Source organism: Neomonachus schauinslandi, chromosome X, assembly GCF_002201575.2.
Source record: "Neomonachus schauinslandi chromosome X, ASM220157v2, whole genome shotgun sequence".
NCBI classification, from domain to species: Eukaryota; Metazoa; Chordata; class Mammalia; order Carnivora; family Phocidae; genus Neomonachus; species Neomonachus schauinslandi.
The window spans coordinates 83,371,302-83,384,782 of NC_058419.1; the positions used below are offsets into that span (position 1 = coordinate 83,371,302).

At 43.6% G+C, this 13,481-nt stretch overlaps 1 protein-coding gene across 1 annotated transcript in view; it reads left to right on the forward strand.

Annotated features, from left to right (window-relative positions):
- SHROOM4 (shroom family member 4) overlaps window positions 1-13,481 on the forward strand; it is a 223,845-nt gene that overhangs the window by 187,076 nt on the left and 23,288 nt on the right. Inside the window, exon 5 of the mRNA XM_021678717.1 lies at window positions 250-311. Within this exon, the coding sequence (XP_021534392.1) occupies window positions 250-311 (62 nt within the window). The remainder of the gene's footprint in view (window positions 1-249; window positions 312-13,481) is intronic.

Genomic DNA, 13,481 nt, shown 5'->3' on the forward strand with positions numbered 1-13,481 from the left:
ACCCCGCCCCTGGCCAGACCCTCCCCCCCCCCAGCTTTTCACCGGGCCTCCTGACAAGAAAGGCAGCCCTCCAGGTACTTGTTTCTCTAGCCGACGTGGGAGAGTAGAAGAAACCAATTGGGGGCGGCGGGGGGGCGGGGGGGGGCAGGTTCTGGCCAGGGACGGGCTCCTGACCTCTTCACATTTTTGAGGCCATCTGGATACCTGTCTGCTCAGAGCTCCCTAACTTATCAGAATTTTGCCTTGCAGGAATTTCCTGGGGACAAATGGAAACCAATAACAGGAAACAGGAAGACCAGCCAGTCAGGGAGGTAAGTGATCCCTCAGGGAGCTGGGGCGAGTTGGTGTCTCTGAGGCTTCTATAGAATTGCTAAGATCTTGTGTTTGCTCAGTTTCCTTTGAGGAACCCGGCCTGGTGTCCATACCAAGAACTTGATACCATAGATGTAATCTAGCCCGCCCCCCAGGCAGTTGGGCTACAGACCCAACTGATCACTAGGACATTTTGGAACATGGAGTAGTCAGGCACTATCGTGGGCATTGCGCCCATCAGCTCAGAGGCCTGGGGCAGGCCTGCCCAGGCGCAAGGACGCGTGGGAGCAGATCATGCCGAAATATAGATGAAAAGGCATAAACGGTGCCCGCCTTCCCAGCGGCCATTGGGCAATCGGAGAGGACAGAGAGGAGGTAAGACCGTCCGGCTACCGCTCTGCCTTTGCCTCAGTTGTTGGAGGCACTTGTCTCTTGGGCTCAGCCACCGTTCTTTTTCTAGGACTTGTTGAGAACTTAGGGTCTGCTCTTGAAAGTCCAGGGACAGGTCATGCTAGTGATAGATTAAAATTCCTGGAAGAAGGTAGGGACATTTTTGCAAATGGCACATAGAGCTTGGACTAGAGGGAAAAGAGTTTCCTGGGCGAAGCCTTTAAAGAAAAAAAAAAAATGCCCAGAGTGGAGAGTCTGCTCCTGTAATGTGGGGAACCTGGCACCTGGAACTCATGTTCCCCAGAGATGAGCTGGCCTGCTATAAGGAGTGGACAGTTACTTTTGCCGGGTTGCTCTCCATCAGCCTGGCAGGACCCTCTTTTTTGTGAAATTCCTTAATATATTCTTTTAGCCAGTTCCTCTCCAGGCCAAATTATACAAGATAGCCCTAAATCATATTGATTCTTTAACTCAACCCCTAGAAATGAAGGGGGAACAGGGAAAAAGGCCCTTAGCCATGTCTCTGTGTGGGCACCAAGGGAAAGGACTAGATTCTGGGTCTCTTGACCCCCCAAAGAGCCCAGGGTTCTTTCTGGGGGGTCTACATTGTCCCCTGTGATTTGGTGAGATAGTCAGGAATAATTTGGGCTTTCTGTTGACTCCAAAGTCTGAGAAACCTATCAGTTTTCTGGTTGGCCATGAAAAAAGGGAAGAACCCAAAATTTATGAATAATCTGTCAGTCACTGGGCTGGACCCTTTTTAACTCATAGTCTCATTTATTCTCCACAACAGTTCACTTTTTACCTATTTTATAGACGAGGTCCAGAGAGATTATACAACTTAGCTGAGGTCACACGACCCAGTTTTGTCTGGCCCCAAAGTTTATGCCTTTCCCCTTATAAGTGCATCAAGTAGGATCCCTAAGGAAACCTTTCAAAGGGATCCCTCAGCATCATGTCTTAGAAGTCTGAGGCCTGGGTGGGTGTGCTATGGGACTCTATGGCTGATCAGATTCCCCTCTGTGGACTAACTTGTACCATGTCCTTAGAGAGATCATTTCAGTCTGGTGGGTCTGCTGAGTTTCCCATAGTAGACTGAGACCTTTGAGAGAGGAGACCACATTTTGGCTGTAGACTCCTCTGTCCCTAACACAACGCCTGACACAGAGAAGTTGCTCAAGAGGTATTTGTCATTGGCTTACCAACTGAAGAAACACAGCCTCCTCCACCATCAAATGGGTGAAATGACACAAAAATAATAATGTTAACTAACCTTTCTTGAGCATGGTGCTCTATTCTAGGCACCGTTCAAAGCACTTTACAAATATTTACAGCTGACCCTTGAAATGACACAGGTTTGAATCACATGGGGCCACTTATCCATGAATTCTTTTTCAATGAATACAATACAGCACAGTGAATGTATTTTTGTTATGATTTTCTTAATAACATTTTCTTTTCCCTAGCTCGCTGTATCATAAGAATATAGCATATAATGCATAGAACATACAAAATATGGGCTAACTGACTGTGTTATCAGTAAGGTTTCCAGTGCACAGCAAGCTATTAATAGTTAAGTTTTTGCAGAGTCAAAAGTTACACATGGATTTTCAACTGCTTTGGGGGCGGTGAGGGGTGGTACCCCTAACCCCCCATTGTTCAAAGGTCAACTGTATTTATCACCATAACCTTAAGGGGTAGTTATTATTAGACTCTGACAGAGAGAAGAGACTGAAGGATACACAGATAAATTCATTTGCCTGACGTCCCACAGGTCTGGTAAGTTGACTAGACCCAGGTAGTCTACCTGTAGAGACACTAGACTAACCTACGGCGCCTCTCCAAACTGGTTCTCTTACCAGTCAGGCAGTGAGGGAAGAGGACTTTATTCAAAACCTAGTGTATGTACTGCCTTTTTCAAGGCAAGCAGGGGAATATTAGAGAAAGAGCATCAGGAAGCACAATGCCTGTCCACCCACAGCTTGAGCAAGGAGGACTAACCCACACGAAGTTAAGTAGCAGTAATAACAAATTACCACTTACAAAACAACCTATGTGCTGCCAGCTAAGTTACACATATTTTGTGATGTTTTATATGCCCCAAAACTCTGTCAGGTAGGTATTATTCTAACTAGGGCAGTGGTTTTCAAACTTGAATGTGCTTTGGAAACACCTGGAGGGCTTGTTAAACCACAGACAGGTAGATCCCACCCCTCCCCCTCAACCCCTGCCAGAGAGTGTGATTCAGTAGGTTTGGAGTGAAGCTCAAAATCTGCATTCCTAACAAGCTCTGCCAGGTGATGCTGACGCAGCTGGTCCTGGGGTCACACTTTGAGAACCACTGACTCAGATAAAGGAAGTGAGGTTCAGAGAAGTTATGGTAATTTCAGTGAAGGTCTCACAGCTACTAGAGGGACAAACCAGGACTGAAACCCAGCTCTTGCTTACTCAGGTGAGTGGCCATAAGACGAAAAGTGTCAAATATATGGTTCAAACAAGAAGCATCTGGCACGTGATACAGGGCCAATACATGATAAATTGTTCTCTATTTAAGTTTGTTGGAGGGTGAGAAAACTGAAGACTGGGACCTACAGGAGGAAAGGCCCAGAGGGGCTAAGCAGAGTATGTTGGAGAAATAAAAGAGTTCTGGCCTTGGAATCAGTCTGCCTGGGTTCAAACCCAGATTCTTATTTTCCCTAGCTGTGTGAGCTTGGCAAATGGCTGGTCCTCCCTCCCTCCCTCTGTCTCTCACACAACGTGCTCTCTCTCTGCCCCATCAGTTTCCTTATTTGTTGTATTTTATTTATTTATTTGACACGGAGAGATAGCGAGAGAGAGAGCATGAGCAGGAGAGGCAGAGGGAGAGGAAGAGGGAGAAGCAGACTCCCCGCTGAGCAGGGAGCCCGATGAGGGACTCCATCCCAGGATCCCAGGACCATGACCTGAGCCGAAGGCAGACGCTTAACCAACTGAGCCACCCAGGCGCCCCAGTTTCCTTATTTGTAAAATGAGGTTAGAGTACCTACCTCCTGTGATTGTTGCTAGGATTAAATGAGCAAATATGCATAAAGCATTTGGAACCAAACCCGGCACAGTAAAGCCTCAGTAAACGGTAGTTGTGACAATAAGGATGAAGAAGGAAGGGGTGGGGGGCAGCAGCTGCAGTAATAGCAGAGAAAAGCGGTGAATAGTGAGGTATTGGACCAGGATAGGTAGGCCTCGAAAACTATATAGTATCGCAAATACAGAAGCTATTGAAGGTTATCGATCAGGTAAGTGATGTGATAAATGTGGTATACTTGAGGCAACTGGGCTGTATTTGCAGCCTAGCTAGGTTGAAGGAAGAACAGCTTGGGTCAGTGATCCAGGCGTGAACGAGTATGGCCCTGGATTGGGAAAGGGAGGTACAACAGGAACAAAGCAAAAGAGACAGATAAATATGTGTGATATTTTGGGGAGAAAATGTTTATTATGAAAACAATATTACAGGAAATTAAAAACAGAAGAAAAAGCAGCCTTAGTCCTACCACCCTAACACCCTGATTGTTTTCATTTCCCTACCAGGTTTTATCTATAGGTATAAAGATTTTTGTGGCAGAGTTATAATAACTATGTAGATGTGATTTTGTGTGTCCTGCTGCTTTTTTTTCTCTCCCACTAAGCATTACTTGGTAAACAATTTTTCATGTTGCTGTACAGGCTTCCTCAATAGTTATAAATTTTAATGGCTGCATATTTCACTAGCTTAATGTGCTGTAATTTGCTTAATCATTCCCAAATTGTTGGATAATTAGGTTGTTTCCAATTTCTTGCTATTATAAAGTAATGCTGCAGAAAAATTTTGAGTAGCTATAACCTTTTTCTCATTTTGAATTATCTCATTAAAAACAATTATCCAGAGTTGGGATTACTAGTCGCAACAATATGAACATTCTTATTGTTCTTGATAGATTTCACCAAACTGTTTTCCCAGGAGGCATTTTACACTGCCATGAGCAATATATAAGGATACCAGTTCCCCCCAAATCTTTCCTTCTGTGGAAAATGTTTCTAATGCAATAGGTGTAAATGGCACCTAGGATAATTTTCATTGGCTTCCTTTGATTATTCTAGTTTGAAATATTTTCATGTGTTTATTTAATATTTGCATCACTTCTCATGTGAATCGCCTGTTCAAATGATTTCCTTACAAGTAAGTGACACCTTCTGAGGGAAAAGTAGAGAGAACTGGTGACTGGAATTTGGGACAGAAAGGAAATAAGTCAAAAGTGACTCTGAGCCCCAGGTGACCCAGAGAAAGTTATTGACAGAGCTGGGGCAGGTGAGAAAGGGGAGCTAGCTTGGTGCAGATGACAAATTTGAGTTGGGGCATGCTGAATTTGAGGTTAGTGAGGAAGATAAGTGGATTCTTTGGAGGAGGTTTGTCAATCAGCCAGCCAGGGGGTAGGATGAGGAAGAAGAACCAGCAAAGGAAACTGAAGGAGCAAGCAGCTGGTGTGACAGAAGAGGTAGGCCAATGTACCATGGCAGAGGATAAGGAGAGGACCGCTACTGGCTTTGACAATTTAGAGTCACAAGTGACCTTCAGGAAAGCAAGTGTAGTGAAGTGGTGGGCCTAGAAAGTAGATGGCATGATGGCCCATAAGGGGAATTCCTAGAAAAGAAATGTACAGGGCTCTTTACACGTCATAAATTTACCTGTTTCGGTAAATTTACAATGCCGTGCAATTGTAACCACCATAATCCAATTTTAAGACCTATCCATCTCCCTAAAAAGATCCCTTCTGCCCATTTGCCATCACTCCCCATTCCCACCCTCAACCTCCAGCAACCACTAATCTACTTTCAGTTCCTGTGGATTTGCCTATTTGGTACATTTCCTACAAGTGGAATGAGACAATATGAGGGCTTCTGTGTCTGGCTTCTTTCAGTTGACGTGCTTTAGTGGTTCATTGTGCTGTAGCATATATCAGTACTTCATGCCTTTTCTTTGCCAAATAATATTCCCCTGTATGGATATGCCATATTTATTTATCCATTCCTCTATTGGCGGACCTTTGGGCTGTTTTCGCTTTTTAACTATTGTGAATAATGCTGTTATGACCATTCGTGTACAAGTTTCTGCGTGGACATGTTTTCAGTTCTCTTGGGTATATACTTAAGGGGTGGAATTTGGGGGCCATATGGTAATTCTATTAACTTTCTGAGGAACAGCCTGTTTTTCAAAGTGGCTGTACCATTTCACATTCCCACAAGCAATATAGGAAGGTTTCAGTTTCCTTTCATTAATTTAATTTTATTTTTTTAAGATTTACTTATTCATTTGTCAGAGAGAGAGAGAGAGAGGTAGAGAGCACAAACAGCGGGAGCAGCAGAGGGAGAGGGAGAAGCAGACTCTCCGCTGAGCAAGGAGCTCGATGTGGGACTCGATCCCAGGACCCTGGGCTCATGACCTGAGCTGAAAGCAGATGCTTAACCAACTGAGCCACCCAGGCGTCCCTCATTTCATTAATTTTAATGCAATGATTATGTGTTAGTGCCACCGTGTCATAGAAAAATATTTTAAAAGAAGAACTTTAAAAACATAGTTGAACATTTAAAAATGTCTTAAAAGAAGAAATTGGCTGGCAAAAGGAAGGAGAAGTGGCGTGGTAATTAGAGGGAGCAGTAATATTTAATTTAAGTTGATGGTTCTCCAGATGTGGTCCCAGGACCGGCAACCTCGGTATCACCTCTGAACTTGTTAAGGATGCAAATCCTCAAGCCCCACTCAGACCTACTGAATCGGAAACCTGGAATGGGGCTCGCAGTCTGTGTTTTTAACAAGCCCTCCAAGCGATTCTGATGCAAGCTAATTATGAGAACCACTGGTTTAAGTGCAGGTTTGGTCAGGATCTGGGAAACTGGTTTAAATTTAAAAACAGAAGAGAGGTCAATGGAAAGAAAAAGAGTATTGGTGCTTAAGATGGATGACAGTTTATGACCTCAGGGAAGATGAAAAGGTCAAGGGCAGAGTTGATTTTTTTTTTAATTTTTTTTTAAAGATTTTATTTATTTATTTGACAGAGAGAGAGACACAGCAAGAGAGGGAACACAAGCAGGGGGAGTGGGAGAGGGAGAAGCAGGCCTCCCGCGGAGCAGGGAGCCTGATGTGGGGCTTGATCCCAGGACCCTGGGATCATGACCTGAGCCAAAGGCAGACGCTTGACGACTGAGCCACCCAGGCGCCCCGAGATGATATTTAAGAGGAGAAATCTTGACGGAGTTTCCGCTCACCTTCCCCTCCAACCCCCACACACATTTTTAACATTTCTTATGTCGTTTCTGTCACAACTGGAATGATGGGTGTAGGTGGGAGAATCAAATGTATATTCTTGAGCCACTCTCTTTGCCTGGGAGCCTGCAATGAATTTTAATTCCAGGTAGTTACACTCTTGGTTGTCTCCCTCCACTGTTATTTGGTTTGTGTGCAGAGAATGCAAATGCATTATAATATTAGCAGGAGGGAAAAACGGCGGTGAGTAGATCTGCTGGGAGAAAAAGCTATATACATAAGTGATGTATTTAAAAGCCAAAAGAAAGTATTTTCTAGATTATCTCTTTTGGTTTTCTGTACCTGTGATTGCTTCCTGTGATCCTTTCCATTTCTCCACTTGGCACAGAGCTTTAGAATGTGTAGAGCGCTTTTATATACATGGCTACAGTTAATCCTCACAACAACCCTATGCAGTTGAGCCTTATTTTTCCCATTTCACTGATAAGGAAGCCGAGACTCAGGAGAGGCAGTACTATACTGTTATTAACAACAACAACAACAACAACAGAAGGTAGAATAGCTAACATTTATGAAGTGTTTATTATGCATCAGGCACTGCTGTAAGCATTTCACATGAATCATTTATGATTTATCATGACCCCATGAGATAGTTACCATTTATTGACCCAATTTTACAGATGAGGGAACCTTACAGATAGATGAAAGTCATTTGCCCGAGGTCCGACAGGCATCGGACTCCAGAGCCCTTTGCTTCTGGGATGATAAAGCAAATATGTGACAAAACTAGACTACAACCCAGGTTTTTCAGTTCTCAGCCTCGGGCTTTCATGCTTCCTTTTATCAAACCACACCATGAGCAGAGTGTGGAATATCCAGTACACATTTCCTATTTGCTGACTGAGTGAAAGAAAATGGATAATTCAGAATTGAATCTCATTGTATTAGGAAGAGTACACTTTTCAGGAAGGCTTTGCCACCTAAGAAGGATGCAGTCTTCCGAGGCATGGAATGATTTGTCAAAAGCATGACAAAGTGAATTTAAATACTTGGGTATTAATGTAATCCTGGGCTCACAAAACTTACTCCAGGAAAATTATAAAACTTTAATGGGAGAAATAAAGACCTGAATAAATGCATAGCCATACTCTGCTTCAATCTAGGGAGACTAAATATAGCAATGATTACAGTACTCCCTAAGTTAATGTATAGATGTGATGTACTACCGAATAGAGTCATGGTGGGATGCTTTATAGAACTTGTTAAATTCATAGTGAAATTTATCTGGAAGAATAAGTGGGCAAGAATACCAAAGAATACATTTATTTAAAAAGGCAATGATGGAGGCGGGGGAGGGGGGAAGATGGCAGAGGAGTAGGGGACCCTATTTCAACTGGTCCCTGGAATTGAGCTGGGTATCTACCAGACCACTCTGAGCACCCACGAAACCAGCCTGAGATGTAAGAAGATCTGGATCTCTACAAACAGAATATCGTGGGCGGCTGGTTTCGAGGTACGAAGCGGGGAGCCGTGATTCTGCGGGCATATATCGGAGGATAAACGGCGGCGGAGGGTGCCTGGATGTGGAGATCCTACACCACCAGTGAGCGACAGCCTCGTGCGCTGCGGACGGGCACAGACTCACAGACCGGTAACGTCGGGAAAGAACTTTAGCGCAGCCCCCGGGGTGGAAAACCAGACAGGCGGGGTCGCGCGCACGCGAACCGCAGCCCTCCCGGACAGAAACCGGAGCAACGGTCGCGCGCACGCGAACTGCAGCCTCCGAGACGGAAACCTGGTGCACTGGGGTCGCGCCGGTGAACTGCAACCCCCGGGTGGAAACCCCAAGCGGCAGAGTCGCGCGCGCGAACTGGAAGCGGCTGGTGGTTTTAGAAGCACAAAGGGCAGAGACGTGCCCTGACCTGGAGGCAGGACTGGGAGCACTGCGGAGGGGCGCACAACCCAGGACGCTGCAGTTTGTAGCAGCACAGACAGAAACGGAGACGGTGTGGCCTGGAGAGCCCACTGAAGAACAGACTGAGGTCTCTCTGCTCTGAGGCAGAGGGTTGGAAACGGTCTCTTCTGCTCTGACTCGCAGAAGAAACGCGGAAAGCCACCAGGGAAAGGCGCCAGAGAACAAAAGCCCCAAAGACTGATTCCCACTGAGCTCATCCCCCGCCACAGGGGTGCAGGGCACCTCTGCCCAAACAGGGTTGCCTGAGTAACAGCGTGGCAGGCCCCTCCCGCAGAAGACAGGCTGGGAAAACAAGAGGCCAGCAACCCTAAGGTCCCAAGAAAACAGGTGCATCTTGCTTGGGTTGTGGTCAATAATTTGGACTCTATACATTCCCTCAAACACCCATCAACAGAATGACTAGGAGGAGGAGCCCCCAAAACAGAAAAGACTCAGAGATTATGACTTATGCTGCAGATTTACAAATGGATGCAGACATAACCAAGATGTTGGAGATGGAATTCAGGCTAGCAATTCTGAAGACAATGGCTAGAATGGAGAAATCAATTAATGGCAACATAGAATCTCTAAGGGCAGAAATAAAAGGTGAATTGGCAGAACTTAAAAATGCTATCAATGAGATCCAATCCAATCTAGATAATCTAACAGCTAGGGTAACTGAGACAGAAGAGAGAATAAGCGATCTGGAAGACAGTATAATAGATTAAAAGGGAAAAGAGGAAGCCAGGGAAAAACAACTCAGAATCCATGAAAATAGAATCAGAGAAATAAGTGACACCATGAGGCGTTCCAATGTCAGAATAATTGGAATCCCGGAGGGAGTGGAGAGAGAGAGAGGGCTAGAAGATATATTTGAGCAAATCGTAGCTGAGAACTTCCCTCATCTGGGGAATGAAACAAACATTCGAGTCCTAGAGGTAGAGAGGACCCCTCCTAAGATCAAGGAACACAGGCCAACACCCCGGCATGTAGTAGTAAAACTTGCAAATCTTAGAACCAAGGAAACCATCTTAAGGGCAGTTAGGGGGAAGAGATTCCTTACGTACAGAGGGAGGAACATCAGAATAACGTAAGACCTATCCACAGAGACCTGGCAAGCCAGAAAGGCCTGGCAAGACATATTCAGGGTACTAAATGAGAAGAACATGCAGCCATGAATACTTTACCAGCAAGGCTTTCATTTAGAATGGATGGAGAGATGCAGAGCTTCCACGACCAGCAGAAGTTGAAAGAATATGTGACCACTAAGCCGGCCCTGCTAAGGGGGGTTCTATAAAAGGAGAAAGACCCCCAAGAGTGATCTACAACAGAAATTTACAGGGACAATCTATAAAAATAACGTCTTCATGGGCAACATGATGACAATTAATTCATATCTTTCAATAATCACTCTCAATGTGAATGGCCTAAATGCTCCCATAAAATAGCACAGGGTTGCAGATTGGATAAAAAGACAGGACCCATCCATATGCTGTCTACAAGAGACTCATTTTGAACCTAAAGATACATCCAGTCTGAAAGTGAAGGGATGGAGATCCATCTTCCATGCCAGGAGACCTCAAAAGAAAGCTGGGGTAGCAATTCTTATATCAGACAAATTCAATTTTAAACTAAAGTCTGTAGTTAGAGACTCAGAAGGACACTATATCATTCTTAAAGGGTCTATCCAACAAGATGATCTAACAATTGTAAATATCTATGCCCCCAACATGGGAGCAGCCATCTACATAAGCCAACTGTTAACCAAAAGAAAGAGTCATATTGATAACAATACATTAATTGTAGGAGACCTCAATACTCCACTCTCAGCAATGGACAGATCATCTAAGCAGAAAATCAACAAGGAAACAAGAGCTTTGAATGATACATTGGACCAGATGGACCTCATAGATATTTACAGAACATTCCACCCTAAAACAACAGAATACTCATTCTTCTCGAGCGCACATGGGACTTTCTCCAGAATAGACCACATACTGGGTCACAAATCAGGTCTCAACCAATACCAAAAGATTGAGATTATTCCCTGCATATTCTCAGACCATAATGCTCTAAAACTGGAACTCAATCACAAGAAAAAATTTGGCAGAAATTCAAACACTTGGAAGCTAAAGACCACTCTGCTCAAGAATGTTTCGGTCAACCAAGAAATCAAAGAAGAACTTAAACAATTCATGGAAATCAATGAGAACAAAAACACATTGGTCCAAAACCTATGGGATACTGCAAAGGCGGTCCTAAGGGGGAAATACATAGCCATCCAAGCCTCACTCAAAAAAATAGAAAAATCCCGAATTCACCAACTAACTCTGCACCTTAAAGAACTAGAGAAAAAGCAACAAACGACGCCTAAGCCATGCATTAGAAGAGAAATAATTAAAATTAGAGCAGAAATCAATGAATTAGAAACCAGAAACACAGTAGATCAGATCAACGAAACTAGAAGTTGGTTCTTTGAAAGAATTAATAAGGGCGCCTGGGTGGCTCAGTTGGTTAAGCGACTGCCTTTGCCTCAGGTCATGATCCTGGAGTCCCGGGATCGAGTCCCGCATCGGGCTCCCTGCTCAGCAGGGAGTCTGCTTCTCCCTCTGACCCTCCCCCCTCGCATGTGCTCTCTCTCTCTCATTCTCTCTCTCAAATAAATAAATAAAATCTTTAAAAAAAAAAAAAGAATTAATAAGATTGATAAACCACCGGCCAGACTTATCCAAAAGAAGAGAGAAAGGACCCAAATTAATAAAATTATGAATGACAGGGGAGAGATCACGACTAACACCAAGGAAATAGAAACAATTATTAGAAATTATTATCAACAACTATATGCCAATAAACTGAGCAATCTGGATGAAATGGAGGCCTTCCTGGAAACCTATAAGCTGCCAAGACTGAAACAGGAAGAAATTGACAACCTGAATAGGCCAATAACCAGTAATGAGATTGAAGCAGTGATCAAAAACCTCCCAAAAAACAAGAGTCCAGGGCCTGATGGATTCCCTGGGGAATTCTACCAAACATTCAAAGAAGAAATAATACCCATTCTACTGAAGCTGTTTCAAAAAATAGAAACAGAAGGAAAACTTCCAGACTCATTCTCTGAGGCCAGCATTACCTTAATCCCCAAACCAGGCAAAGAACCCATCAAAAAGGAGAATTTGAGACCGATATCCCTGATGAATATGGATTCCAAAATCCTCAACAAAATCCTAGCTAATAGGATCTAACAATACATTCAAAGGATCATCCACCATGACCAAGTGGGATTTATCCCCCGGATGCAAGGGTGGTTCAACACTCACAAATCAATCAATGTGATAGAACACATTAATAAGAGGAGGGAGAAGAACCATATGGTCCTCTCAATTGATGCAGAAAAAGCATTTGACAAAATACAACATCCTTTCCTGATTAAAACTCTCCAGAGCATAGGAATAGAGGGAACATTCCTCAAGCTCATAAAATCCATCTATGATAAACTCACAGCGAATATCATCCTCAATGGGGAAAAGCTGAGAGCCTTTCCCTTAAGATCAGGAACACGTCAAGAGTGCCCACTCTCACCACTGTTGTTCAACATAGTACTAGAAGTCCTAGCAACAGCAATCAGACAACAAAAAGAAATAAAAGGTATTCAAATTGGCAAAGAAGAAGTCAAGCTCTCTCTTTTCACAGACGACATGATACTTTATGTGGAAAACCCAAAAGACTCCACCCCCAAATTACTAGAACTCATCCAGCAATTCAGTAATGTGGCAGGATACAAAATCAATGCACAGAAATCAGTTGCTTTCATATACACTAACAACGCAACTGTAGAAAGAGAAATTAAAGAAACGATTCCATTTACAATAGCAAACCTAACCAAAGAGGTAAAGGATCTATACTCTAGGAACTACAAAACACTCATGAAAGAAATTGAAGAAGACACAAAAAGATGGAAAAATATTCCATGCTCATGGATCGGAAGAATAAACATTGTTAAAATGTCTATGCTACCCAGAGCAATCAATACCTTCAATGCCATCCCGATCAAAATTCCAATGACCTTTTTCAAAGTGCTGGAACAAACAATCCTAACATTTGTATGGAATCAGAAAAAACCCCGAATCGCCAAGGAGATGTTGAAAAAGTAAGACAGAGCTGGGGGCATCACGTTGCCCGATTTCAAGCTATATTACAAAGCAGTGATCACCAAGATAGCATGGTACTGGCACAAAAACAGACATACAGACCAATGGAACAGAATAGAGAACCCAGATATGGACCCTCAACTCTATGGTCAAATAATCTTTGACAAAGCAAGAAAAAACATGCAATGGAAAAAAGACAGTCTCTTCAATAAATGGTGCTGGGAAAATTGGACAGCCACATGCAGAAGAATGAAACTCAACCATTCTCTAACACCATACACAAAGATAAACTCAAAGTGGATGAAAGACCTCAATGTGAGACAGGAATCCATCCAAATCCTAGAGGAGAACATAGTCAGTAACCTCTTTGACATCGGCCACAGCAACTTCTTTCAAGATACAT